Raw genomic sequence first — 25401 nt, 5'->3', positions numbered from 1 at the left:
GGCAGCACTTCTTTGCCTTGGCAATGACACTTGCCATTAGTCTTGAAAATCCTCTCATTCTGGTCAACTTCTCGACAGTCTGAACTCAGTCAGACTTAGAGCGGAGAGGTCTTGAGGTACTTCTCGAAGTGAGGCTGTTAGAGTAGACCGACTCTCTCAGGAAGGGTCCTTGGAAAGTGCTCTAGGAACGACGTGACCTCTGTGAATCCAGCCTCTCTAAGGCCAACATGGGGCGATCAGCGTCATTCTCTCTCCCTCTGACGCCGGAAATTATCTTATTACATCTCCTAAGAGTTTGAAAAGGGGAAAAGAGACTAAACATCTATCCCCATTCAATACTATAGGATGGCGTCTATTGCTACTGCTCTCGGATCGAGAATAAGGGAGCAGTCTAGAAGAAGCCTCTTCTTCTTCAACATTGCGAAGAGATCTCTGAAAGGACGTCCCCAACGTTTCCACAAATCTCGACACACTTCTAAGCGAAGATTTTACTCAGACGAAGGATCAGAGAGAAAAAGGCGCTCAAGAGTTTAATCGTTATCTGGTTAAGTCGTCGTCAGGGAGTGGACAACCGTGATATTTCTACATTGAATTGAATTGAATATAGGATTTAGGCATTAAGCCAAGCACTGGGGCATCAAAGGCCATTCAGCGCTATATAACAAATTCAATTCAATCATAATATCGTATACTCACACCATTTAGTACTATTTTAACCTTTAATATCAATCGCAACACTTTCATACAATAAAAGCTAGATGTGAAATAAATTAAGATTAAAAGGGTAAAATAAATAAATAAATTAATAAAATCAATTATAGCTCGTAATATAACCCAATACTTTGTATAAATTTCTCAAGTTTCAGGGTATTACAGTTGTTCCCCCAGTATACTCTCTCAAAGGTTTGTCCTGGTAGTAAATGTCCTCCTCTGAAGATTAAAAACAGGACAATCAACTAAAATATGCTTAACATCCATTGTCACTTGACAGGTATTACAGTGAGGGGCCTGTCTCCCTTCCCCACTCTTCATTAATAATTGTGCGTTGCATGTGTATGGCCAATACGCAGCCTAGTTAAAATAATGGTATCCTCCTACTTGTAGCATTACAGATGACCATTTTATCCACCAATGTGGATTTGTTTCATTTTATTTTGTATTGTGGGGTCAGTTCAGACATCGAGCCTGCCACTTATTTTTTACAGTAAAGTATGAATCTCACTTTTAAGATCTTTGTAAGGAATACTAAAGGGGGATGGATTACTTAGACCCTGAAGCTTCCTTTGCTGCCGTTATCTACTTGTTCATTTCCATCCACCCCAACATGGGCAGGGACCAACAGAAGTGAACACTGATACTCTTCCTAGATTGCAGAAGAATACTAACCAGTCCTGCACCTCTGTACTAGATGATGGCCTGGCATAATTTGTTTTAATGAGAGTAAACACTATTGGAATCCGTAAAATTGTATAAAAACTATTTTGGTTGCCATTTTTTTAAAAATATGTGGACTGCGAGAATTATTGCGTACAGCTCAGCAGTAAATATTGAACAAGAGGATGGGAGTTTCCTTCTAATAACAATATCCCCCACCACAGCTGCACTTCCAACTCCTGCAGCCGATTTGGAGCCATCTGTAAAAACATGTTTCCCATGATGTTGAGCAGCATGATTAAAAACTCACTTTTCATTACCCTACTAGGTAAGGTATTTTTCCCTCCTGCCTAAAAGAATACTTCTTTAACAGGTGGATTACACCAAGGGGGAGACTTGAGATATCCCAACTCTGCTATCTGTGCTGTTAACAAGCCTACTTCTCTAGCATCATTTTTCAGCTGTACTTCCAAAGGCTTGGGCACTCTGGATCTGTTAGGAGCCCGATCTAAAGGCGCCCTAACATATTTATAGTTAGGATTGTTTCTCACCGCAAGGGACCTAGCTAAATACCTCAAACTCAACTCCTCTCTGCGAATGGAAAGGGGAGGTATGCCAGAATCTACATAGAGACTGTCAATGGGAGATGTTCTGTAAGCACCTGTGCAGATGCGAAGCCCAGCATTGTGAACAATATCAAGTTTTCCAAGTAAAGTCTTTGCAGCTGACCCATATATTTGGCATGCATAGTCAACTGCTCAGACACAAAGATGGTATAAATTCTAAGCAAAGTTGTTCTATCAGCACCCCAATCAAAATGCGATACAACTTTCAGAATGTCAGTGACTCTTAACCCTGATAGATAGGTCATTTATGGTGGGGACCAAATGTCATTTTCTTGTCGAAAATGACTCCAGAAACTTGATATTATCCTCATAAGGAAGCAAAATACAATCATTTAAGAAAACAGGGTGGGGATCTCTTTTTTTTTTTTCCCTTTTACGAGTACGAGTAAAGCGAATGGCTTTGGTCTTCTGAGGTGAAAACATGAATCCACGAGAATTTGCCCATGCGGATGCAGCATTTATTGTAATTTGAAGATTTTGGCATGCTTGTAGTGCAGATGATCCACTACAGTAAATTGCAAAAGTCATCGACAAATAGTGATCCTTGTATGCCAGGAGGTATGTGACTCATGAGACTATTAATAGCAACAGCAAATAAGGTCACACTCAATACGCTGCCTTGGGGGACACCTTCTTCTTGCATGTAGATGAAGATAGTTCTGACCCTACTCTCACTTTTTTAATTGAGCGGTTTGATAAAAATTCTTCATAAAAGAGAACATATGTCCTCCTATACCCCACGAGGCCAATTGCTTTAAAATACCACCCCTCCAGGTCGTGTCATATGCTTTTTCGAGGTCAAAAAGACACCCACCACCTGGTTTTGGTTAGAAAAGGCATTTGAAATTTCCCTTGATAACATCAGCAAAGGGTCTAGAGTACTTCGGTTTCTTCCTAAAACCAAACTGCCTGTTAGATAAAAGATTTTTTGATTCAAGATACCACACAAGTCTGTTGTTGATCATTCTCTCAAATAATTTGCATATGCAAACTGGTCAAGGATATGGGCCTATAACTAGATGGCAGTTCTGGGTCTTTACCAGACTTGTGGCCTGGAATTACAATTGATGTATGCCAGGAATCAGGAGATGTATGGGAAGCCATAGTCCATTAAAGGTTTCTAATAAAAATTCCTTGGTATCCACTGGAAGATGTGATATCATTTCATACCGGATGCCATCCTCACTGGGGGGCAGTTAAAGAAGAGCTAGAGATAGCATTTTGCATCTCCTCCATACTAAAAAGGCAGGTTGAAAAGCTTCAGTATTTGAAGAAGCAGGAGGAAACAACAGATGTGATGCTCTAATTTGTTGAAATGCTGGGGAATAGTTGTCAGCACTTGATACATGGGCAAAGTGCTTTGCAAGAACCTCTGCTACATCTTTTGGGGTCAGATATATATCTATTATTTTCCCTTAATATTGGTAGAGGCTTAGGGATGAATTTGCCTTGAAGTTTTCTAATCTTGTCCCATATTTCCTTTGAAGGAGTTTTGGTATTAATATTAGATATATATTTCTTCCAAGATGCTCTCTTTGCTTTTTTAAAAGTTCTTTTTTGTTTGGCACAGGCTCTGAGGTACGCTATTCTATCTGCTACATAGTTTGTTCTCAAGTATCTTTCTGAAGCAAGTTCGGGTCACTTTTCTTGCGTTGGCACATTCTTTACTCACCAAGGAATACAGAGCGATGAGGTAAACCGCATGTTTTAGGTATAAACTTGCTAGCATTATCATCAATAATATTTTCAAGATGTTGATAGGCATGCACTGGAGATGTAAATTCATCATACTCTTTATCGGATGTGTGAACACTTTCATAAGCTGCCCAGTCTGCCTGTCTATCTTCCATTTTGGTGGACACTGAGAAGGAAGATTATGACATATTTTAACATTATTGGCCAATGGTCACTGCCATGTAGGTGTTCATTTACTGACCAAAGGTAGTCCAATCGAATGGATGAGGAACAGATTGACAAATCAATGGCTGATGTAGAGTTGTGAATGGAACATCATACCTAGTTGGAGAACCATCATTCATTAGTATTACATCATTGTTGTCGATTAATTCTTCAACAAGATTACCCCATCTATCGCATACATTTCCACCCATAAAGTATGCTTTGCATTAAAATCACCCATCAAAATAAAAGGGGCAAGGAAGGCTGATTGATCAGGTCTTGGAGGTCAGAAAGGCTAAGCCTTCTTGGATTCCCAGCATGATCTAAGAGGAAAAGTTCTAAAGATGGTTCAATACATAGCGAGCACAAAGTAATTTTTTTTCCGATATGAGTTCTAACTGCACATGCCTGTAGGTGGTGATTGAGTGGGGGATTGTTTCAAATTTTACAGATTTGTGGAATAAATAAAACCTGTACCACCTTGAGCTCTTGCACCTTGCAAAGGAGGGGATCTACAAAAATGATAATTGAGTCCAGGATTAAATGGTTTGTCACTGATCTTGGTTTCCTGTAGACAAATTACCTTCGTGTCCAAGTCCCTGGTTAAAGTTTTTATTTGCTCAATGCTAGTACTTAGACCTCTGCAATTCCACTGGATAATAGACATTATCTTTTGTTATTATTTTTTTTGTCTCATTTGTCTTTTGGGACTTTTCAGATGAAGCCATGTAAGGCCTGGAGATGGAAGGCTTTACTAGGCCACCGCTCTTCTTTTCTTTCTTTCTGTGATCTTTATACAAGTCAACCTTGGGATCATGAGCAGTAGGGCACTTACCTGATTTGGATGAAGGTGAGGAGGATGGGGACCTTTTCCTCTTTAGAAGATCTTGTTTTCTAATCTCCATCAAATCAGGTAGAGATTCTGCCTGAGGACAATACATTTGAGGTGGTGGAAGCCACATTGGCTTCCTTGGAGGATTGTGCTAGAACTTCAACAGTTCGAGCACTTGGCCCAGAAGGCTGGGCTACTACCTCTAGGAGAGATGCTCCTATCGGTGACACTACTTTTGGTGTGGTGGAAACCATCTTGACCTCCTCTGGAGGTTTGTGCTCTGGCTTTTATAAGCTGAGCACTTGACCCAGATGGCTGGGCTACTACCACTAAGGGAGATGCACCTGACGGGCCAGGTGCTACCACTGGTCCCCCTGTGGTAGTAAGGGGTAGTGGATCATAATCTTTTTGGTGGCATCTTAACCGCTTGAGCAAAATTAAGTTGTCGATTGAGTAAATGCTTTGCATAACCTACACTAATATGTTCAGCATTTGCTTTCAAGATTATTTCTACATTGAGCAAGCATTCAAAGAAACGTTTTACAAGAGGTTTCGAGGAGTTCCTGCCCTTCATTGTTTTCTGCAATATGGTGACAAGAAGACGTCTGAAGTATATAGTTCTCCTTTGGGAAGCTGTCGCTTTGAGCACTGATTTCCTACAGCTGCTAAACTTGCTAGCAAGTATTTTCATTACCTCACTGTTTCCCCAGTTCATGCAGTGAAAGATTTTACTTTTGTTATGTAGTAAATAGGAAAAACCATTCTGCATTTATCTTTGTTAGTAAGCTTGTAAATAAACCTTTGTTCTGTTTGTGTATCTTTCTATATTCGTATCACGAGTTTCAACTGTTGGTGATATTGAACCTCGAGCGGACCTCTCGGGGTCCGTGACAGTCTCCCTCATTATTTATTACAAGAATCGGCATACGAAGGACCTCCTGATGAAGAACAAACCCTCCCCGCCCGTAGGAGACCCCCTAAAGCAGTCCAACATCGTCTACCGATATGTATGCCCCACCAAGGATGCACAGGGATTTACTTCAGTATGACGACGAAGCACCTGTCTAAACGGATCTCCTGCCAAGCCCAGGAGGGCGCCACTAGGCAGCACGCCCATACAGTACACTAGCAAAACATTATGAGACACGACATCATCAGGAATGTAAAATTCATCGGAAGAGCCCTTGACCCACGACGTCTGCGCCTCATAGAAGCACTTTTTATTCTTGAGCAAAAGCCTCCCCTCAACACCACCCACGAAGCATTCCTGATACCGTGTGTGAGGAAGACCACATCCCTCCCTCCCAACAAAAGTACCAGCGTGCATGAGATGACCAACACTGGACATGACGCACATAATGAAAATAATACCAGGGGTGATGTCACTCAGGTAGAAGCCAATCAAGAGGCTCCCAGTGATATTCCCCACCTACGGAGGTCCATAAGACTTGAGAACACTCTCCATATGAGTCACCTTCCCAGGAACCAATGAAAATTCAACCTACCCAAGGAGTTCTCCAGACTGTAGTTGAGAGCCGGCAACAACAGGATACAGTAATACCTTGAGATACAAGCAGACCAACATACAAATTTTTTTAGATACACGCTGCAACTCGGTCCATATTTTTGTTTGAGATACATGCAGAATTCTGAGATACGAGTGTTTCGGAAGGCTGCTGCTAGTTGGCGAGCACGGGTTCAGTATCAGCACAGGGAGCATCTTGTTCATTCTCACGTGTTGCCTGCAGAGTCAAGTTGAATCTTGTGCGCTGTACTCATTTTTTCCCCGTTTTACATTTTTTACCAAACTTTTTTGTGTGCCATCATGAGGCCAAAGAAAGTGAGTGTAAAGGACAGTGGTGGGAGGAGAATGATGTCAATAAAAGTAAAGCAAGAAATAACAGAAAAACATGAGTGTGGTGTAGGAGTGATTGAACTGGCAATGCTGTATGACCACAGTAGATCTACAATTTGTACCATCCTTAAACTAAAGGATGCCATCAAAAGTGGAACACCAGTGAAAGGAACTACAATTCTGTCCCAATTAAGGATAATTATCCATGAAGAAATGGAGAAGCTTCTGTTGGTGCAGGTGAAAGAGAAGGAGTTGGCAGGAGATACAGTGACGGAGACTTGCAACATGTGAAAAGGTGCATATTATTTACACCGACTTGAAGAAGAAAGCACCATCAACTTCAAAAGAGGCAGCATAAGATATGTTTAAGGCAAGTCATGGCTGGTATGATAATTTCAAGAAGAGAAATGGCATCCACTCAGGGGTGAGGCATGGCAAAGCTGCGAGTGCTGACGTTAAGGCAGCTGATGCGTACATCGTTCGGTTTGCTGCACTTATTGCGAAGGAAGGCTACATCTCGCAACAAGTGTTCAACTGCAATGAAACTGGATTGTTTTGGAAAAAAATGCCACGGAGGAGTTACATCACTGCAGAGGAGAAGAATCTGCCAGGCCATAAACCCATGAAGGACCATCTGACCCTTGCACTGTGTGCAAATGCTAGCAGTTTCTGTAAAGTAAAGCCACTGCTAGTGTACCATTCCGAAAATCCTCGAGCCTTTAAGACTCACAAGATTCTTAAAGAAAATTACAGTTTATGTGACATGCCAATGCTAGGGCATGGGTTACGCGGCAGTTTTTCCCCGAATAGGTTAAATTTTGTATTTGGTTCTGCAGTGAAGAAATATCTTCAAGAAAATAAACTCCCAATGAAAGCATCACTAATCCTTGATAATGCTCCAGCCCACCCACCTGGTCTTGAAGATGATATTCTCGAAGAGTTCAAGTCATCTACCTCCCACCCAACATGACTTCAATCTTACAACCTATGGATCAGCAGGTCATTTCCAACCTTAAAAAGCTTTACACAAAGCACTTGTTCCACCGCTGCTTTGAGGTGACTGAAAATACAAATCTAACTCTTTGAGAGTTTTGGAGAGACCACTACAACATTGTGATATGTTTGCACATTATTGGCTTGGCATGGCAAGAGGTAACAAGAAGAACCTAGAACTGGCATGGAAAGTTATGGCCTGATGCTGTTGCAGAGAGACTTCAAAGGATTTGAACCCGAGACCGAGCAAGAAGAGTTGGAGGAGATTGTGTTCCTCAGAAAGTTGATGAGCCTGGAGATAGGTGAGGGTGACGTAAACGAGCTCGCTGAGGAACGTGAGGAGGAACTCTCAACTGATGAGTTGAAGGAGCTACAGATGATGCAACATACGAAGGTTTGGCAAGAGCTCTGAAATGTCTGCTGTTGTTGGACAATGCCCCTGCTCACCCTCCTGGCCTCGAGGAAGATATCCTAGCGGAGTATTCTTTTATCAAGGTTCTTTATCTTCCGCCTAACACCACCCCTCTCCTCCAGCCCATGGACCAGCAAGTGATATCGAACTTCAAGAAGCTGTATACGAAACATCTTTTCAAGAGATGTTTCGACATCACCGATACCACAAACCTCACCTTGCGTGAATTTTGGAAGAAGCATTTCGATGTTGTGATATGCATCTGACTCATCGATCAAGCTTGGCAGGAGGTTTCGAGGTGAACCTTGAATTCTTCGTGGAGGAAACTCTGGCCTGATGCCGTATCCGCCAGAGACTTCGAGGGATTCGACGTGGGCGAAGCTGGTGCTGCAGATTCAGGAACAGTTGACGATCCTGAAACTGTTTTGCAACCAGATCTTGATGAGATCGTTGCACTCAGCAAGTCCATGGGGCTGGTCGTCGACAAGAACGACATCAATGACCTTCTCAAGGAGCGCCAAGAGGAGCTTACGACGGATGACCTGAAGGAGTTGGAGGCCATGCAACATACCGTCGTTCAAGAAGAGTTCTCTAGTAGCGGCAAGGAGGAGGACGACGACCCTATGACAACGGCAGAAATTAAGGATGCTCTAGCTGCTTTTCATAAGGTGCAATCATTTGTAGAAAAGAGACGCTCCGAAAAGGCTTACACAAGTCGTATGCTTGTGAAGTTCGATGACGTTTGCCTGAGTTGTTTCAGGAGCATTTTGAAAAGCAGGCAGAAGCAATCTTCCTTGGATAGTTATTTTTTAAAGAGGCCTTTAGTACTAGCAGGAGTAAGCAAAAAGGAAGATCCAATTAATACTATGAAAAAACAGAAAGTTGAAAGTGGTGAAAGGGAAAAAAAAAGAAAGAAAAAAAAAGTAAAAATTAAAAAAACTTAAAAAAATTTAATTTTAAGTTTTTTGTAAAGTTAAGTGTTACAGTTTTGTTAATGTGTTTCGTAAAGTTTAGTTTATGTTTCCTGACATTTTTTAATGCGTTTCGTAGTTAAGTGTACGTACTATAAGAAGTTTTCTGCCATTTGTCCTCCTCCTCTGTCGCCACTCAAAAGGAAAGGTTCCACATTTTACTACATACGTACGTATGTACGTATAGTATTTCTTGTATACCATGTACACTAATACGCTTTATTTACAGGTACATACATATTAGTACTAGTACGTATTAAGTTAGGTATTGAATGGTCCAAATTGTTGTAGTATTCCATTGTTTATTGGTCAATTTAGCTTTATTATAAAATTTACTGGGGTGTTTTTGTAGGGCTTGGAACGGATTAGCCATTTTACATGTAAAATGCCGTTCAAGATACGAAAAGCTCATTATACAAACAAAAGCCACCTCGGAACGGATTAATTTTGTATTTCGAGGTACCACTGTAGTAAGGAGGAGGTAGAGCCGGAGGAAGTGATTTCTACAAGTGAAAATAAAGACATGCTGGCAATGTGGGAAAAACTTTCAAGTGTCATTGAAAAGAAACACCCAAAAAAAGTTTCAACTGGTTCTGGTTCAGTGCTTTTTCATATCATTTTAAAAGGCAGGCAAAAGCAAACCTGTTTGGATAGATTTTTATTCAAAAGAGCTGCAAGTGAAAGTGCTCTCTATTTGTTTGTTTGTATGGTGTTTTTACATTGCGTGGAACCAGTGGTTATTCAGCAATGGGACCAACGGCTTTATGTGACTTCTGAACCACGTCGAGAGTGAACTTCTATCACCAGGAATACACATCTCTCACTCCTCAATGGAATGGCCAAGAATCGAACCCGCGACCACTGAGGTGGGACGCTGAAAGTGCAGCCAAAAAGGCAAAAATAAGTGATGATTACATACATAATGTGAAGCTAAGGTTAAGTTTAAAGTTAAGAAAGTGCATTTTTTTTACAATTAAGTTTTTTTGGTTTCATTATAAGTAAGGAAAGCATAGTTTTAGTTTTATTTAAAGTAAAGATAATGGAGTTTTAGTTTACATTGTGTTAAAATGATATTGTTAAGATACAATAAAGTTTTGGTATTTACTTACCTGGCAGATATAACTTAGCTATAGACTCGGTCGTCCCGACAGAATTTCAAAACTCGCGGCCACACGCGACAGGTAGGGTCAGGTGATCCCACCATTTCCCGCCGCTGCTGTGGCGGGTCTGGAACTAATCCCGTTTTCTAAGCCCATAATTTCTCTTCCACCTGTCTCCTGAGGGGAGGCTGGGTGGGCCATTAATCGTATATATCTGCCAGGTAAGTAGTGTACAAAAACTTTATTGTATCTTAACAATATCATTTTTTGTGACAACGTAACTTACCCAGCAGATATATACTTAGCTGATTGGCACCCTTGGTGGCGGGCAAGAGACGCTAAAAACAAAATAATACTTAAACTAAATACATTAAAAAAACAGGGAAAAAACAAACCTATGTTCTTGGATAACATAATCCATAGTTCCTACCTTATTGGGCTGAAGACTTCATGACTACTGTCGATGAGTCTGCTTGCCTCGGAAGAGTTTCAACGAGGAATGAACCTATGGTTTGAATAACTCTTTGGATCGTGTCAATGGGGGCTAGTCCGCTTATGCGGACAGAGCCTTATACTGGATCGTACCAATGGGGGCTGACCCACTTACATGGTAGAGCCTTGACCTTTTGTCATATCAAGGAGACTCGCCCTCTTACATGACAGAGTTAAGGTTATTAAACAATCACAAAAGAGCACTGAAGCCAATCCCGATCACCATGACCATGTTAGTATTGTTACAATCTATGAATTGTAAGAGGGTCCCTATTCCCTCTGACAATTAACCAATAAAAAAACAACCACCAATAAACAGTAAATTAAGGCCTTAAACTAAATAGGAAGGATTAGCCTCAGCCATTCTCCCAGCACTGAATTCGCCGAAACATACGCTCCCAGAGCCAAAGCACTTTTCGTACGAAATTTTAACGTCTCTTAGGTAATTCGAGGCGAACACCGAATTACATCTCCAAAATGTCGACTCTATAAGAGCCTGAAGCGACCATGTTTTGTGAATGCCATAGACGTAGCTATGGCTCTCACTTCATGAGCTCTCACTCTGAGAACCTTGAGATGCTCTTCTTCGCACTTAAGGTGAGCTTCCCTTATTACATCTTTTATGAAGTATGTAAGGGCGTTCTTAGAAATCGCTCTTTTCGGATCTCTTACAGAGCACCAAAGACTTTCTTCTGTACCTTTCAGCAACTTCTTCTTCTCCAGGTAGAACTGAGTGCCCTGACTGGACACAAAGTCCTTTCTAGTTCTCTCCCTGTTAATGAAGATAGTCTTTTATCTCAAAGCTTCTTGGTCAAGGCTTTGAGGGATTTTCATTTTTCGCTAGAAAAAATGGTTTAAAGGAGCAAATCGCTGAATCCTTCTTAAACCCCACTTTACCTTCCAAAGCTTGCAACTCGCTCATTCTCTTGGCTGTTGCTAACGCAAAAAGGAATAATGACTTTCTCGTTAAGTCTCTAAACGAAGCTGCGTGAGACGGTACAAATTTTTTCCGACATTAGGAACTTGAGGACCACATCCAAGTTCCAGCTAGGCTTCTTGATTACATGTTCTTTAGTGGTCTCAAAAGACCTTATAAGGTCATGAAGATCTTTATTATTTGTCAGATCTATTCCTCTATGTCGAAAAACTGAGGCCAACATACTTCTGTAACCCTTCACTGTTGAAACTGCCAGGTTACAGTCTTTTCTCAACAAATCATAGGAGAAAATCTGCGATTTCAGTTACAGAGGTACTGGAGGAGGATATTTTCTTCCCTTACACCATCTTCTAAACAACTCCCACTTCGACTGATATACTTTAGAAGTGGAGACTCTTCTGGCTCTTGCAATAGCCTTCGCCACTTCTCGTGAAAAGCCCCTTGCTCTGACAAGTCCTTCGACAGTCTGAAGGCGGTCAGACTTAGAGCGGGGAGGTTTTTGTGAAACCTGTCGAAGTGGGGTTGTTTGAGAAGATCGTTCCTAGTGGAAGCGATCTTGGAAAATCCCACTAACCCACTCCAGCACCTCTGTGAACCAATCGAGAGCCGGCCAGAAGGGAGCGATGAGGGTCATTCTTGTTCCTTCCGAGCAAGCGAACTTCCTCAATATTCTCCTACTATCTTGAAAGGAGGGAAGGCGTATGCGTCCAAGACCCGTCCAATCTAGCAGAAAGCTGTCTACTGCTACTGCTTGAGGATCGAGATCGGGGAGCAATAGGTTTCTAATCTGTGATTCTTGTTGGTCGCGAACAGGTCTATATTGGGCCTTCCCACAGATGCCAAAGTTGTTGGCAAATCTGAGGATTGAGAGTCCATTCCGTGGGGTAGGACTTGTTCTTTTCTGCTTAACAGATCTGCCGGACATTTTTCTCTCCCTGCACAAACCTTGTGAGGAGAGAGATCTCCTTTCCTGTGCCCAAATCAGCAGATCCTTTGCTGATTCGTACAGGGAAAAGGAATGTCGTGTTTTTTTTCTTTATATAAGCGAGGGCTGTTGTGTTGTCCGAGTGAATCTGAATCCCCAGACCTGAGACCTGTTCCTCGAAATGAACCAAAGCTAGATGAATGGCTGTTAGCTCTTTCTGGTTTATGTGCCAGGACATTGTTCTCCTTCCCAAGTGCCTGACACTTCTTGCGAAACCTAGGGTCGCTCCCCACCCTGAATCTGAGGCGTCTGCAAAACAACGCTAGGCGAGGGTTCTGTAAGCGAAGGGAGAGTTCCTTGCTTAGTTTCTGTGGATCTAACCACCAACGGATATTCTCCTTGATCCCTTTCGAGATTGGAAATGTATCTTCCTAGATTGTTGGACTTCCAATCCACTTCTCCTTCAGATAAAAAATTGAAGGGGTCGTAGGTGAAGTCTTCCTAAGGAAACGAACTGTTCCATCGAGGAGAGGGTCCCCAGTAAGCTCATCCATTCCCTCGCGGAACAATGTTCTTTCCTTAAGAAGACTGACACCTTTTCTAAGCAGCGTTCTCTCCTTTCCTGCGAAGGATACGCTAGAAAATCCCGAGAATCCATCTGAATCCCCAGATAGACAATACTCTGCTGGGGAGTCAGCATGGATTTCTCGTGATTTACTAAAAGTCCTAAGGACTTTGTCAACTTTAGAGTAACTAATAGGTCCTCCAGATATTTTTTCTCCGATTGGGCTCTTATTAGCCAATCGTCCAGATATAACGAGATCCTGATCCCTTCCAGATGTAGCCAATAAGCTACATTCTTCATGATGTCCGTTAAAGACTTGAGGGGCAGTCGAAAGTCCGAAGCACATCGCTCGGAACTGGAACACTTTCCCTTGGAACATGAACCTCAGATACTTCCTTGCTGCCGGATGAATTGGCACATGGAAATACGCATCCTGAAGGTCCAGGGACACCATCCAGTCCCCTGGACGAAGAGCAGATAGAACAGAGGAAGACGTCTCCATTGAAAATTTCTTCTTCCATACAAAGAAATTCAGGGCACTGACGTCTAGAACCGGGTCCTCCATCCCCCCGATGCTTTCGGTACCAGGAATAGCCGATTGTAGAATCCTGGAGACTGGAGATCTTGAACCAGTTCTACCGCTTCCTTGGAAATCATCTGTTCCACTGCTTGCAACATAGCAAGCTTTCGGACCGGATCCGAGTATCTTGCGGTCAACTCCCTTGGAGTTGTCGTCAAGGGAGGATTTTCCCTGAAGGGGATCAAGTATCCTTTTTTCAGGATAGAGAGGGACCAGGAGTCCGCTCCCTTCTGCGCCCAGACTTTGGCAAAGTGGAGTAGCCTGGCGCCTACTTTCGTCTGGAGGACTTCTGCTCATCTAGACTTCCCGAAGGACCTTCTAGATGGTCTACTCCTTCTCTCTGGTCTGCGACCTCTAAGAGGGGCTCTAGAAGAGGAGGCACCTCGAAAGGGCTGAACAAAAGAGGGTCGTCTCTTTTTTTCTCTATAGGCACTGCCGCCTAAACTTCTTGGCTGAGTGCGTGAGGAGATCCTGAGTTGCCTTCTCCGTAAGAGATTTAGAAACCTCTCTAACAGTCTCTTGTGGAAAAAGGTGTGGGGATAACGGTGCAAAAAGAAGAGATGTTCCTTGCAAAGGTGATACTGCTCTTGCTAAGAAAGAGCTAAAGACAGATCTCTTCTTTAATACTCCCGTTCCAAAAAGAGAGGGCAACTTCTACAGAACCGTCCATGACCGCTCTGTCCAGGCAAGCCAGGACGCTCGAAAGTTCCTCCATGGAAACAAAGTCAGTGTCCGAGCTCTCTTCGCTAACGCTCCCAAAGACCAGTCCATAAAGTTGAAGACTTCTAGGGTTTTAAAGAGGCCCTTTAGAAGGTGGTCTAGCTCACACATGCCCCAAGTCGCCTTAGCAGACAAGCAACGACTTCCTCCTAGAAGAGTCCACTAAGGAAGCAAAATCCGCATCTGCGGAAGAAGGCAGACCTAACCCCATAGGTTCTTTGGTCTCGTACCACCTTACTGGTTTGCCTGTTAACTTGGAAGGAGGGCAGGAAAAAAACTGTCTTGCCCGTTCCTTCTGGAAGTCAACCACTCTGAAAAAGTCTTTAATGCCTTTTTCATACAAAGAGCGGGGCGCATCTTGACGAAGGAAGACGACTTGAGAGCTTTAGTGCTGGACACAACGATCTGGTGAAGGAGGGTCCGCAGGATGAAGGGAGTCTCCGAACTCCTTTAGCAGCAAAAAAAGAGAAAGTCTTCTTGTAGTCAGAAACTGCTACATCTACTGGCTCTTCGTCTTCCGATACCTGGTCCAACTGATCCACAGAAGGAGATCGTTTTGAGTGATCTGGCTCTTCCCGGGAGAAGAACTCCTTTCCCGAGAAGGGGAGCGCGGAACATTAGCACTTCTATACGAAGAGTGAGGCTCCTGCCTGTCGGAAACACTCTTGCGGCCTACTAGACTCTTGTTGTCTAGGTTCGTCAGGTTCGTGGCGCTTCGCTAGGCTCCTGGCGTCCTGATTCAGGGCGCTTGAAAAAGATCCCCGCGTCCTGATTCCTGACGCTTAACAGGCTCTTGGCGCCCTAACACTTGACGCCTAACGTACTCTGCCTGGCGTCCAAAATGCCTTCTGGCGTCCCTAACTCCTGGCGCCCTGACTCCTGGCGCCCTGTCCTCCTGCCCTGACTCCTGGCGCCCTAGACTCGATCTGGCGCCCTGACTCATGGCGTCCTGGTTCATAGTGTCCTGATTCCTGCCTTCTAGCAGAATCCTGACGTCCTGAATCCTGTGTTCTAAGAGGCTCTTGACGCCCTTTTCTTGCGTCTTGCTGCCTCTTTGCGCCTGTCTGGCTCCTGTCCTGCAGACCCAAGGGATCCTGATACCTAAATCGGTTTCCGGTTCCTTGCACCTAAACCGATCGAGACTTCTGCTCGATTCGCGACTTCTCAGAGGGCGCTTCGGGGAAGACAGCCTATAGGGCGAAAGGGCTCTTCTCTCAGGAGAACACTCCTATCAGACGAGTCTCTCGACGAAGGCGATAAACGCCCTGGAGATCGTGAGGGTTCTCTCCTATACGAAGCGGGGCGCTTAGCGGAACTCTTAACAGGAGAGCGAGACATCCTTCCTCCTTGTAGAGTCCTTAGCAAAAGAGCCTACAGAGAAGAAACTAACTGCTCTTGCAGATAACCAAAAACTTCTTCGTAGGATCCTGAAGAGAAGGCTCCTCTTGTCTAGTCTCTTAGGTCCCGAAGGCCAATCCTCGGGAAAACGCTCTGGGCTGGAGTCAGCCGCGTCTCCTTTAGGCGCCTTCCAGGCTCTCTTCAAAGGGCGCGAAAGAGAGGCCGAACTCCATCCTCGTTTAGGAGAGGAAGAGTCTGAGGCCGAAAAACACTCCTTTAGGACGCCTTTTCTGCGGCAATCCGAGGCAGCCTGGGACTTAACAACAGGATCTGCCGAAGGGACGCCTGACCGTTGGGGATGTTCTGCATCCTCCCTGCGGCTTTCGACATTCCTCCTCCCCTGTCCTGGGAGTTTGGAAGCGGTCTAGGCCTAGGAGCAAATGAGGAACCGGTCAGACGCCCCTCCACTGCACTGGGGACACTGCACAAGTCACTATCACCACTCTTACTTGGTTTTAGAGCTCGTAGCTGAGCTTGAAGTTTCTTAAAATGAAGCTTTTACATTTTCCCTCTCTGACGAAGAATCTTTGGATTCAGAAACAGGGAGAAGCAGCTGAGGCTAAGGAAAATTGTTAGAAGGAGAGTTAATTTCTTGTTCTAAGGAGCAAGATCTACTAGATGACCTAGCTGAAGCCTTTCTCACTCTATCTCTCTCAAGCTTCCTAACATATGATGATAATTCCTTCCATTCAAGCTCCGTAAGGTTCTCGCATTCAACACAGGTGTTAATAAAAGAACATTCATTCTCCCTGCATTTAGCGCAAATACTATGAGGATCTAATGCCGATTTAGGCAGCCTAACCTTACAATCTTCCCTACTGCAAACTCTAAACATAGGTGAAGCCTTAGCGTCAGACATCGTGAAAGAGTAGTCAAAACCAAAGTCGAAAAACAGTCCACAATAAGCGTATGCCAAGCCAGAGAAAAAACAGAATACGTCACCAAAAAAACCAATCCAAATTCTCGGCAAACGAGTTGAAATCCAAGATGGAGGAACGAACAATAGGTGTTGTTCGTTCAACCGACAGAGAAATTATGGCTTAGAAAAACGGGAATAGTTCCAGACCCCGCCACCCAGCGGCGGGAATGGTGGATCACCTGACCTACCTGTCGCGTGTTGCCGCGAGTTTTGAAATTCTGTTCGGGACGACCGAGTCTATAGCTAAGTATATATCTGCTGGTAAGTTACTTGTACAAAAAAAGTGGTTTATGTGCCTAGTGCCTGCATCCCTTCCTCCCTCCCTCCTCCTCCGCCATTCACCTCCGTTAGCCGCACTCTTCTGTCTCCAAGGGAAGAATAGAGTTCTAAATAACAATGATATTGTTAGAATACAATAAAGTTTTGTACATACTTACCCGGCAGATATATACTTAGCTTATGTCTCTGACGTGAGACAGAAATTCGAATTTCGCGGCACTCGCTGCAGGTAGGTCAGGTGATCTACCCCCCTGCCGCTGGGTGGCAGGAATAGGAACCATTCCCATTCTAGAACCAGATTTTCTCTTCCACCTGTCTCCTGAGGGGAGGCTGGGTGGGCCATTCATCATATATATCTGCCGGGTAAGTATGTATGAAACTTTATTGTATTCTAACAATATCATTTTTGTACATGCAACTTCCCCGGCAGATATATACTTAGCAGATTGACACCCTTGGTGGTGGGTAAGAGACAACTATTTACTGAATAGACAGGTAAACAACATACGTTGTAGGTAATAAATAAATAAAACCTTGGTTCCTACTTTTTCAGGCGGAAGATTCCATGGCTAATGCCTAGGAATCTGCTTCGCCTCAAGAGCCTCAGCGAGGATGTGACCTATGGCTAAGAGTTCTTGTGGGTCTGTCGATGGGGTCTTACCATTTATCGACAGAGCCTCTTACATGACAATACGCCTATGCCTAGTGGCATAATTAAGGAGCACAACACCGATCCCGATCACCTGATCCTAACACGAGGGTTAGTGCTTAAGTTGAAGAGTTATCCCCAAACTCCTTTCAAACAACCCAAAGAAAAAACACGACGTTAAATAAAATTTAACTCACTAGTGAAGGATCAGTATCGACCCTCCCTATCCCAGGCAATGTATCCGCAGGGACACGTATCAACCAAGAGAGAAGGATCTCTCGTAGGTTATCTTGACATCCTTCGGATAATGGGAAGTCAACACAGAGTTGCATCTCCTGTATGTGACAGCTAATATGTCCTTATGACATATTGTTAAGGAAAGAACAAGAATTCGGAAAAGCTCGCACTTCATGTGCTTTTAATTCTCAGCTGTTTGAAGGAATCATCAATGCACTTATCAAGTGCTTAGGAGATCACATTGTCTCAAAGAAGGCCAGGGCGTTCTTTGATATAGATCTCTTCTGGGTGAAGCCTGGAGCCTGGCTAGCAGCTTCGTGCTGGCAGGAGGCCTAGCGCCTGTCTAGCGAAACACCTCGCGCCTGGCTGAAGCCTTGCGCCTGAATGGCGCCTAGAGCCTGGCTGGAGCCTCGTGCCTGGCTGGCGCCTGATTGGCTCCTCCCTCCTGGCTAGCGCCTCGCGCCTGGCTGGAGCCTTGCATCTGGCTGGCGCCTTGCGCCCTGGGAAGGCGCCTGGAGCCTGGCAGAAGACTTACTGATTACTGTCTATGAGTCTGCATGCCTCAAGAGTTTCAGCGAGGTAGGGACCTATGACTGACAAAACCCTTCTGGATCATGTCATGGGGGCTAGCCCGCTTACACGACAGAGCCTTCTCGGATCGTGCCAATGGGGGCTGACCCACCTTGACATGGCAGAGCCTTACCTGTATCATATCAATGGGGACTAGCCCTCTTACATGACAGAGCTTTAGGTTTCTCTTTACTGGAAGGAGCCTTGCGCCTGGATGGATCCTCAATCCTGACTGAAGCCTAGCCTTGAAGGAGCCTGGCACCTGGCTGGCTTCTAGAGCCTGGCTGGCGCCTCGCGCCTGGCTTGGCTCCTCCACACTTGCTGGAGCTTCGAGCTTGGAAGAGTCTCTAGGCTGTCTGGCGATGTCCACATCGGACACTCTTATATCTGTCCGATTTGTTCGCCTCTGGCGCATTTGCGCCAGGTTGGAGGCCCGCTCCCTTCTTCAGTATCCGACCATGACAGAGTTCCTTGGAACTGTCCGCCTCTGGCGTTTTTCGCCTGTATTGGCATTTTGGCGCCTGGCTGGTGCTACATTGTCCGAGAGTCCTGAATAACCACATAGTTTATCAAAGAGACTGGAGAAGGGTGGAAGAAATTCTTCCCCTTTGAGCTTTTAGCCCTGGCAAGGGAGGTGATTGTAGTCAGCTACATCCAGTAGACGACAGGATATCTAACAATACGAGAGAGAAGTTCTTCCTCGAGGAGGATCCTTCGTGAATACTTCCTTTGCTAACGAGATCTCTTCTTACATGTTGATGAGGTTCCTCTTTGCAGAATCTTCCCTATTCCTTGCCCGAAGGAAGGAAGGAGTCTGGAAGTCGAAGGAGACTCTGAGCTGAAATTGGGCGGAACCCTGATTTCTAGCTCTAATTGTATCCTTCTGAATACCTTCTGGGAAGCATTTCGAGCCCTCATCGCACCCCGAAGACTTTGTAGGCAAAACGTTTAAACCAACTCTTCTTCTGTAGATGAAAATGTAAGTACCTACCCTGCCTGGGCAACGAAACTTCTATCTGAAAGCGTTGCGTCAGGAATAGAGGGTTTTAGTCTTTTGCAGACATACTATGCTGGCAAGAACCCATTGCAGAGTCTCCATTGAATCTGATGCGAGATTCCAATGCACAAAAAATTCACTTGTCTTCTTGGTCGTTTAGGGCTAAGAGAAACAAAGAATTCCTTCATAAACTTTCTCAAAGAAGTTTGATGAGGAGCAGTTTCCATTTTGTCGGAACACGGAATCTGTGGCCACAAAAAGATCCCATTCGAAGTACATGATATCCTACTCTTGTCATATTGCGGTATCGTATGAGATCCCGAAGATCTTAATCCTCTGCTTTCTCTAATTCCCCTTGTAGAGACAGAGTATAGCCTTTTACTGCGTTCTTTGATAGCAGATATATACATAGGTGATTCTTCCCTCTGAAGTTAAACGAAAAAGCCTTGCTATGTGGTTCACAGAGGTATCGGAAGAGGACAGTTTCCTCATTCCATCTAGCACGATCTGCAGCAATTCTATGCCTTAGCCATGACTATTGTCATTTACCTTGAAAAATCCTCTCATTCATGTCCACTTCTGGTCAGTCTGCACGCGGACAGACTCAGAGTGGAGAGGTTTTTCAGGTCTATTTATAATAGATTCTGAAAGAATATCCAGATACTCTTGGAAAAGCCTTACGAAACATGCTGTGAGAAGAACGTGACTTCTGTGAATCCAACCTCTCTAAGGCCAAAATGAGGCATTCATCTCTCTTCCTTTGACGCCCATTTATCTTAATATCTGTTAAGAATTTATAAACTAGGGGAAAAAGACTAGAGTTTATTCCCCTTCTTTAAATTAAAGATGTCGTATATTGCTACCTCTCTTGGTTCGAGGAAAAGGAAGCAGTCTATAGGAAGCCTGTTCGTCCTCTACCTTGCGAAGAGATCTATGTAGAAGACTTTCCGCAGGTTCTCACAACTCTTTTCAATAAATGTTAGACATACGTTAACATTAATTATCTTCGATTGAGAAGGTTCTCACGGACATGCAAAATCTTGCATCGAACCTCTTAAGGATCGTTACGTTCCGTGTCTGTTCCTAAATAGGTTCTCTTTTGTTAACGCGAACAGGGGCGAAAAAAAGAGATTCTCGATGCTCTTTGTGATATGAGAGAGTCGTGGAATTGGCCTAAGTGATTAAAATAAATCATTTCATCATTCCTTGTAAACGACCCCTTTCCGATTAAATGGGTAATGAAATCAGGAACGAATCTTGCCGTTACCGAGCCTGCTGTCCGAGAGGCTACTGGACTCTAAGGTTAATAACTCGCTAAAACGAGAAAATATCTTGGATGGTGCTTCTGGCGCATTGCGCCAGATTTGCGCCAGGCTGGCGCTTCTTTCTAGTTCTTTTTAGGTTATGTGCCAGAACATCTGTGCCTTTATGGTACCCGACATCCTTCACATGTTAATTCCGTTCTTAGTAGGAAAAAACTTTTATATACGTAGTATAGTCCATTCAGGGAAACAACTTCTGCCACTAATAGAATGTTTCCCATCCGACTCACCCATCTTCTCTTGAGCAATATCCGATTCTAAAAAGGTTGTGTGCGTTTCTCGAAAGGATGAGAGAATTATATTATATCGTGCTCTGCCGTATTAGAATCCTGTCACATTGTGGTAAACAGCATTAATCTAGGAAAACTTTGTAAGAATACTAGGAATTCTGTAGTTAACCTCGGTATGTGCATAAGACTTGACCATACCGTAGTCTTAAAGTGAATTCTCTAACTACATTCACTTCTCACTAAGCATGTTACTCTAATAAGCCATGCTTTCGTAAGCATGAGAGCATTATATAATATAGAGTTCCGCTGCGTTAGAATCCTTTAATAATGTTACCTACGGTAAACAGCATTGAAATGTTGTAATATCTTTCTTATTGAAAGCTTCTTAGCAAAAGGCAGACAATATTTTATTTATGTTTGCTTAACTATCCCCTCAATCCGAGGCTAAAACCGCGATTGTAGGGTAGAGACACGGTTAGTTATTCCATCCCGCAGGAGAGAGACATGTAACCGACCAATCATGACCGACACCTACATGGTACTGCGTTGGTCTAAGCGATTATGCGATAGCAGTCTCCGTTAGCCGTCTGGCCTTACTCTTCCAGAGTTGCCAGCTACTCCATTCAATAAAGGAATCTTCTAAAAATATTTACGAAACTTAGGGAAGTTCTTATTAATGCATATTTAAGGAAACAAGACTTCGATAAATCTAGAAGCTAAGTAGGTGTTGTCTTAACAATTCCTTTAAGCGTAGTCCTGCCTAGGAACTTCCTGGAAGGATACTGGTAATTGAGTTGCTCAGCAAAGAAGTAACTACGGTATGTGCTGATTTGCCGTATCGTATTCTCATACAGCCAGATACTCTACTACCTTCTTTCCCTGCCGAGCGATAGAGAAAGGCAAAATTTTACTATTTTGTTCTTTTCGTTAATAGACGATAGAAAGAGTATATATATCTCCTTAAGGAAGGAAGTTAATCCAGGAACTCTTTAAATCTTCGTGATTTCCTCATAAATCGCGGAAGAGACAGAATTCATGTTCATATGTAGGGTTTACGGAAGGAAGAAGATATTTCCTATCCGCCATCATACCCAAACGTCGATGAGATTCTTATAAGAAAACTCCCAAAGCTCTTGCCTCTTCATAACGAGGGAAGAGCATGAATGAAGGAGAGAGTCCGCATTGAGAGGAACTGCCTCAACACAGGAGTCTCTGAATAATGAAAAAATGGCTTCTCTTAGTATCAGAATCCTTCTGACAAAAGCGACGGCCGCCTGTGCGACATCTTGCACCTTTGCCAGGGGAAAGTTGCTCAAGTTAAAAACTCAAAGAGGAGCCTCGTGACTGACCTCTCTCTCATAAGAAGATTTGGAATATTCTGGCGCCTGGCTCCTTGCGCCTAGCGCCTGGATAGTCCGCGCGCCTGGAATGTTCCGCACGCTAGAAGGAGACTCGCTCTGGAACGTTCCGCTTGCGTGGAAGGTCCCGTGCGCCCTGATAGTTCCGAGCGCCTACTAGACCCCTTTTAGAAAGAGCCTCTTGCCCGGAAACGTTCAATGGAAGGATCGTTCTGATTGCCACTCTACTATAAGGCTCCTTGCTCTAGCCGTCTATTTTTCTTGCGCTTCGTAATTCTTCCCCTTTCTTTGAAGGCGCCTTGCGCCAAGAAAAATTTTCTAGAACGCGGCTCGCGCTCAGTTGCTGGAACGCGGCTCGTGTTTGGTTGTGGGAACGCGGCTCGCGCTAGTCTGTTTGCTGGAACGCGGTTCGCTGCTGGCTGTTGGAACGTGGCTCACGCTAGCTTGCTGGAACGCAGCTTCCTGGCTGGCTCTTGCTCAGTGTTCTCTTAGTTTTCAGAGAACGCGCTAGATCATCCAAACTCCAAACATATACATTCTTCGTCTTTTCGGATGTAAGATGAAGAGACGCACTTTTTAAAGGATGCCTTTTCAATGGCTATCCTTGGCAGTCTGGGACGCTCTATAGAACCTGCCGAGGGGACGCCTGACCGGTGGGGATTCTCTGAAACCTCCTTACGGCTTTCGACATTCCTTCTCCCCTGGGCTTGGGAGCTTGAAAGAGGTCTAGGCCTGAGAGCGAGACAGAGCCGATCAGACGCACCCTCCACTGCAATGGGGAACACTAGTAATCACTTCTTACCTTTTAATAGCTCGCATTTTGAGCCACAATCCTTGTCTTCAAATTGCAATTATGAATTTGAAGTTTCTGCGAAGTAAGAAGGTGATGAGGATAACAACTACTAGTACTGATGTTAATACTCTAATGCTCGTTAGTACGAGTATCCAAAAAACTTTTAAAGAAACGTATCTATGGTACATGCTTTACTGACTCCCTAAAGTAGGAAGTCAGTTTATTTCCTCAATCAATTCTAACATTATTACACGTATTAATGAATAAATATTAATAGTTCCCTTTCTTGCAAAACTATGTGAGTGTCTACCGAAAATTTCGGTAGTTACACGTCATATATTCTTCTAAATTTTCGAAGCCAAATTCATTAAAAAAGTTGATAAAAGCGTATGCTGAACCAAAGACCAGTACTTCCCTGCAAAAGACAGCCCAGAAGATCGATGGCGATGAAAAACGAAAATCAAGTCAGGAGGTAGCAACAACATATGTTGACACTACCGCGACAGAGAAAATCTGGTTCTAGAACGGGAATGGTTCCTATTCCTGCCACCCAGCGGCAGGGGGGTAGATCACCTGACCTACCTGCAGCGTGTGCCGCGAAATTCGAATTTCTGTCGGACGTCAGAGACATAAGCTAAGTATATATCTGCCGGGGAAGTTGCATGTACAAAACTTTTTTTTCTTTTATTTCATATATTTTTATTATGCATTGGTAAAGTATACATGAGTGTTTCATAATTAATATGTCTTTTATCATAATTTGGGATGGTTTGGGAATGTTTCACAGGTCTGGAATGGATTAAATCTATTTCTGTTATTTCAAATGGGAGAAATTTGTTTGACATCCGAGTAGCTTGACTTACGAGCTCAGTTACAGAAAGAATTAAACTCGTATCTCAAGGTATTACTACTGTATAAAAAGAAGGACTTGCCAATGGAATTCAGTCCCTCAGCAGTCATCACTGGAAAATGTCCTGTAGATCTGGATGAACGAAAGATTGGAGAGATGAGAGAGAGGAGAGAGAGAGAGAGCGAGAGAGAGAGAGAGGAGAGAGAGGAAGAGGAGAGGAGAGGAGAGAGAGAATAATAAACACCAAAAATGACTCATTCCGAATTTTAACCATCCTTTTCGTGTGTTTGCTTGCCAGTCTAAGCAAACAGGAGAAATCGCATCAGATAGAGAGAGAGAGAGGAGAGAGAGAGAGAAGATAGAGAGACAGAGAGCAACGAATAAACACCAAAAAATGGACTCCATCCGAATTTTACCATGCCTTTTCGTGTGTTGCTTGCCAGTCTAAGCAACAGAGAAATCTGTCATCAGAAAAATAGAGAAGACTCTTTACAATATTAATAGTGCTGAACCAGCAACCATTTTTAACAAAACTTGCCTACGAGAGGGGCTCCCTTGCCAAATAATAATAATAATGAATAATAATAATAATCATAATAATAATAATAACTAATAATAATAATAATAATAATAATAATATAATAATAGTTAAATTTTTACAAATAATCACTTTTCTCAAAAAAAAAAAAATTAAGTTTTTAAATTTAGAAGTATTCTTATACTACAGATATGAGAAATTCATGAAAATTTGCCATGATTTTTTACCTCATCTTATCTAAAGTTCATCTTAATACTGAAATATATGGTATCTTGCATTAGTGTATATTAGCTCAGACTGTGAGGGTTAATTACAATAGCAAAGATTAAAGAAGTTTCAAGTTGATAAGAGGATTTTCAATGTAGTGTTAAGACACCAAGATTTCAAAGTTAATCAAAGCCAAAGAAAAATAGTCCTTCATGACAGCAAGTGAGTGAAGGATTCACTTCGGTCAGGTCATGCTCAGAAATACTCCTACAAAAAAGATGATGGTCTGTATTCACTTAGAAAATATCAATATTTACAACAACAACAAAAAAAGTTTTATTTCATGATATAAATAGTAAATTTCTGAAGTCTTGGGAGAGAGAATTATCTGTAATTAAATATAAATATTTAATCTAAGATTCAGTTTTCAAATTCTTACCTCCCCATGATATAACTTTCACTATTGTTGGGGTGGAAGTTAAAGCTACATAATGAAAAGTAAGGTTTATTTACAAAATTATGACTAACAACTTACATCTACTACTTGTCTTGCAGCACCTTCCGAGTTAGAATTTGATGTTGCTGAAGATCCTTCCTGGACCCCTTCCATGTGCATGTTAATAGCCATTTCTAGGTTATTCCCACATGCTTCTAAAAGACTGCCAGCAAGAGATTTGTCAGCACCTTTAAAATAAGATGAATGAATTGAAAAAAAAAAAAAAAATTATTGAACACAAACAAATAACATAAACCCTGGCAATTTTAAAGCTAAA

The 25401-nt window shown here is 43.1% G+C and overlaps 1 protein-coding gene across 1 annotated transcript in view; it reads right to left on the bottom strand.

Moving 5' to 3' along the window:
- Nucleotides 1–25401, bottom strand: part of LOC135215709 (UBX domain-containing protein 7-like) — a 250423-nt gene that overhangs the window by 142338 nt on the left and 82684 nt on the right. Inside the window, exon 2 of the mRNA XM_064250667.1 lies at nucleotides 25164–25312. Within this exon, the coding sequence (XP_064106737.1) occupies nucleotides 25164–25312 (149 nt within the window). The remainder of the gene's footprint in view (nucleotides 1–25163; nucleotides 25313–25401) is intronic.

This window comes from Macrobrachium nipponense, chromosome 5 (genome assembly GCF_015104395.2).
Source record: "Macrobrachium nipponense isolate FS-2020 chromosome 5, ASM1510439v2, whole genome shotgun sequence".
NCBI classification, from domain to species: Eukaryota; Metazoa; Arthropoda; class Malacostraca; order Decapoda; family Palaemonidae; genus Macrobrachium; species Macrobrachium nipponense.
This window is presented reverse-complemented; position numbering and strand designations above follow the sequence as displayed.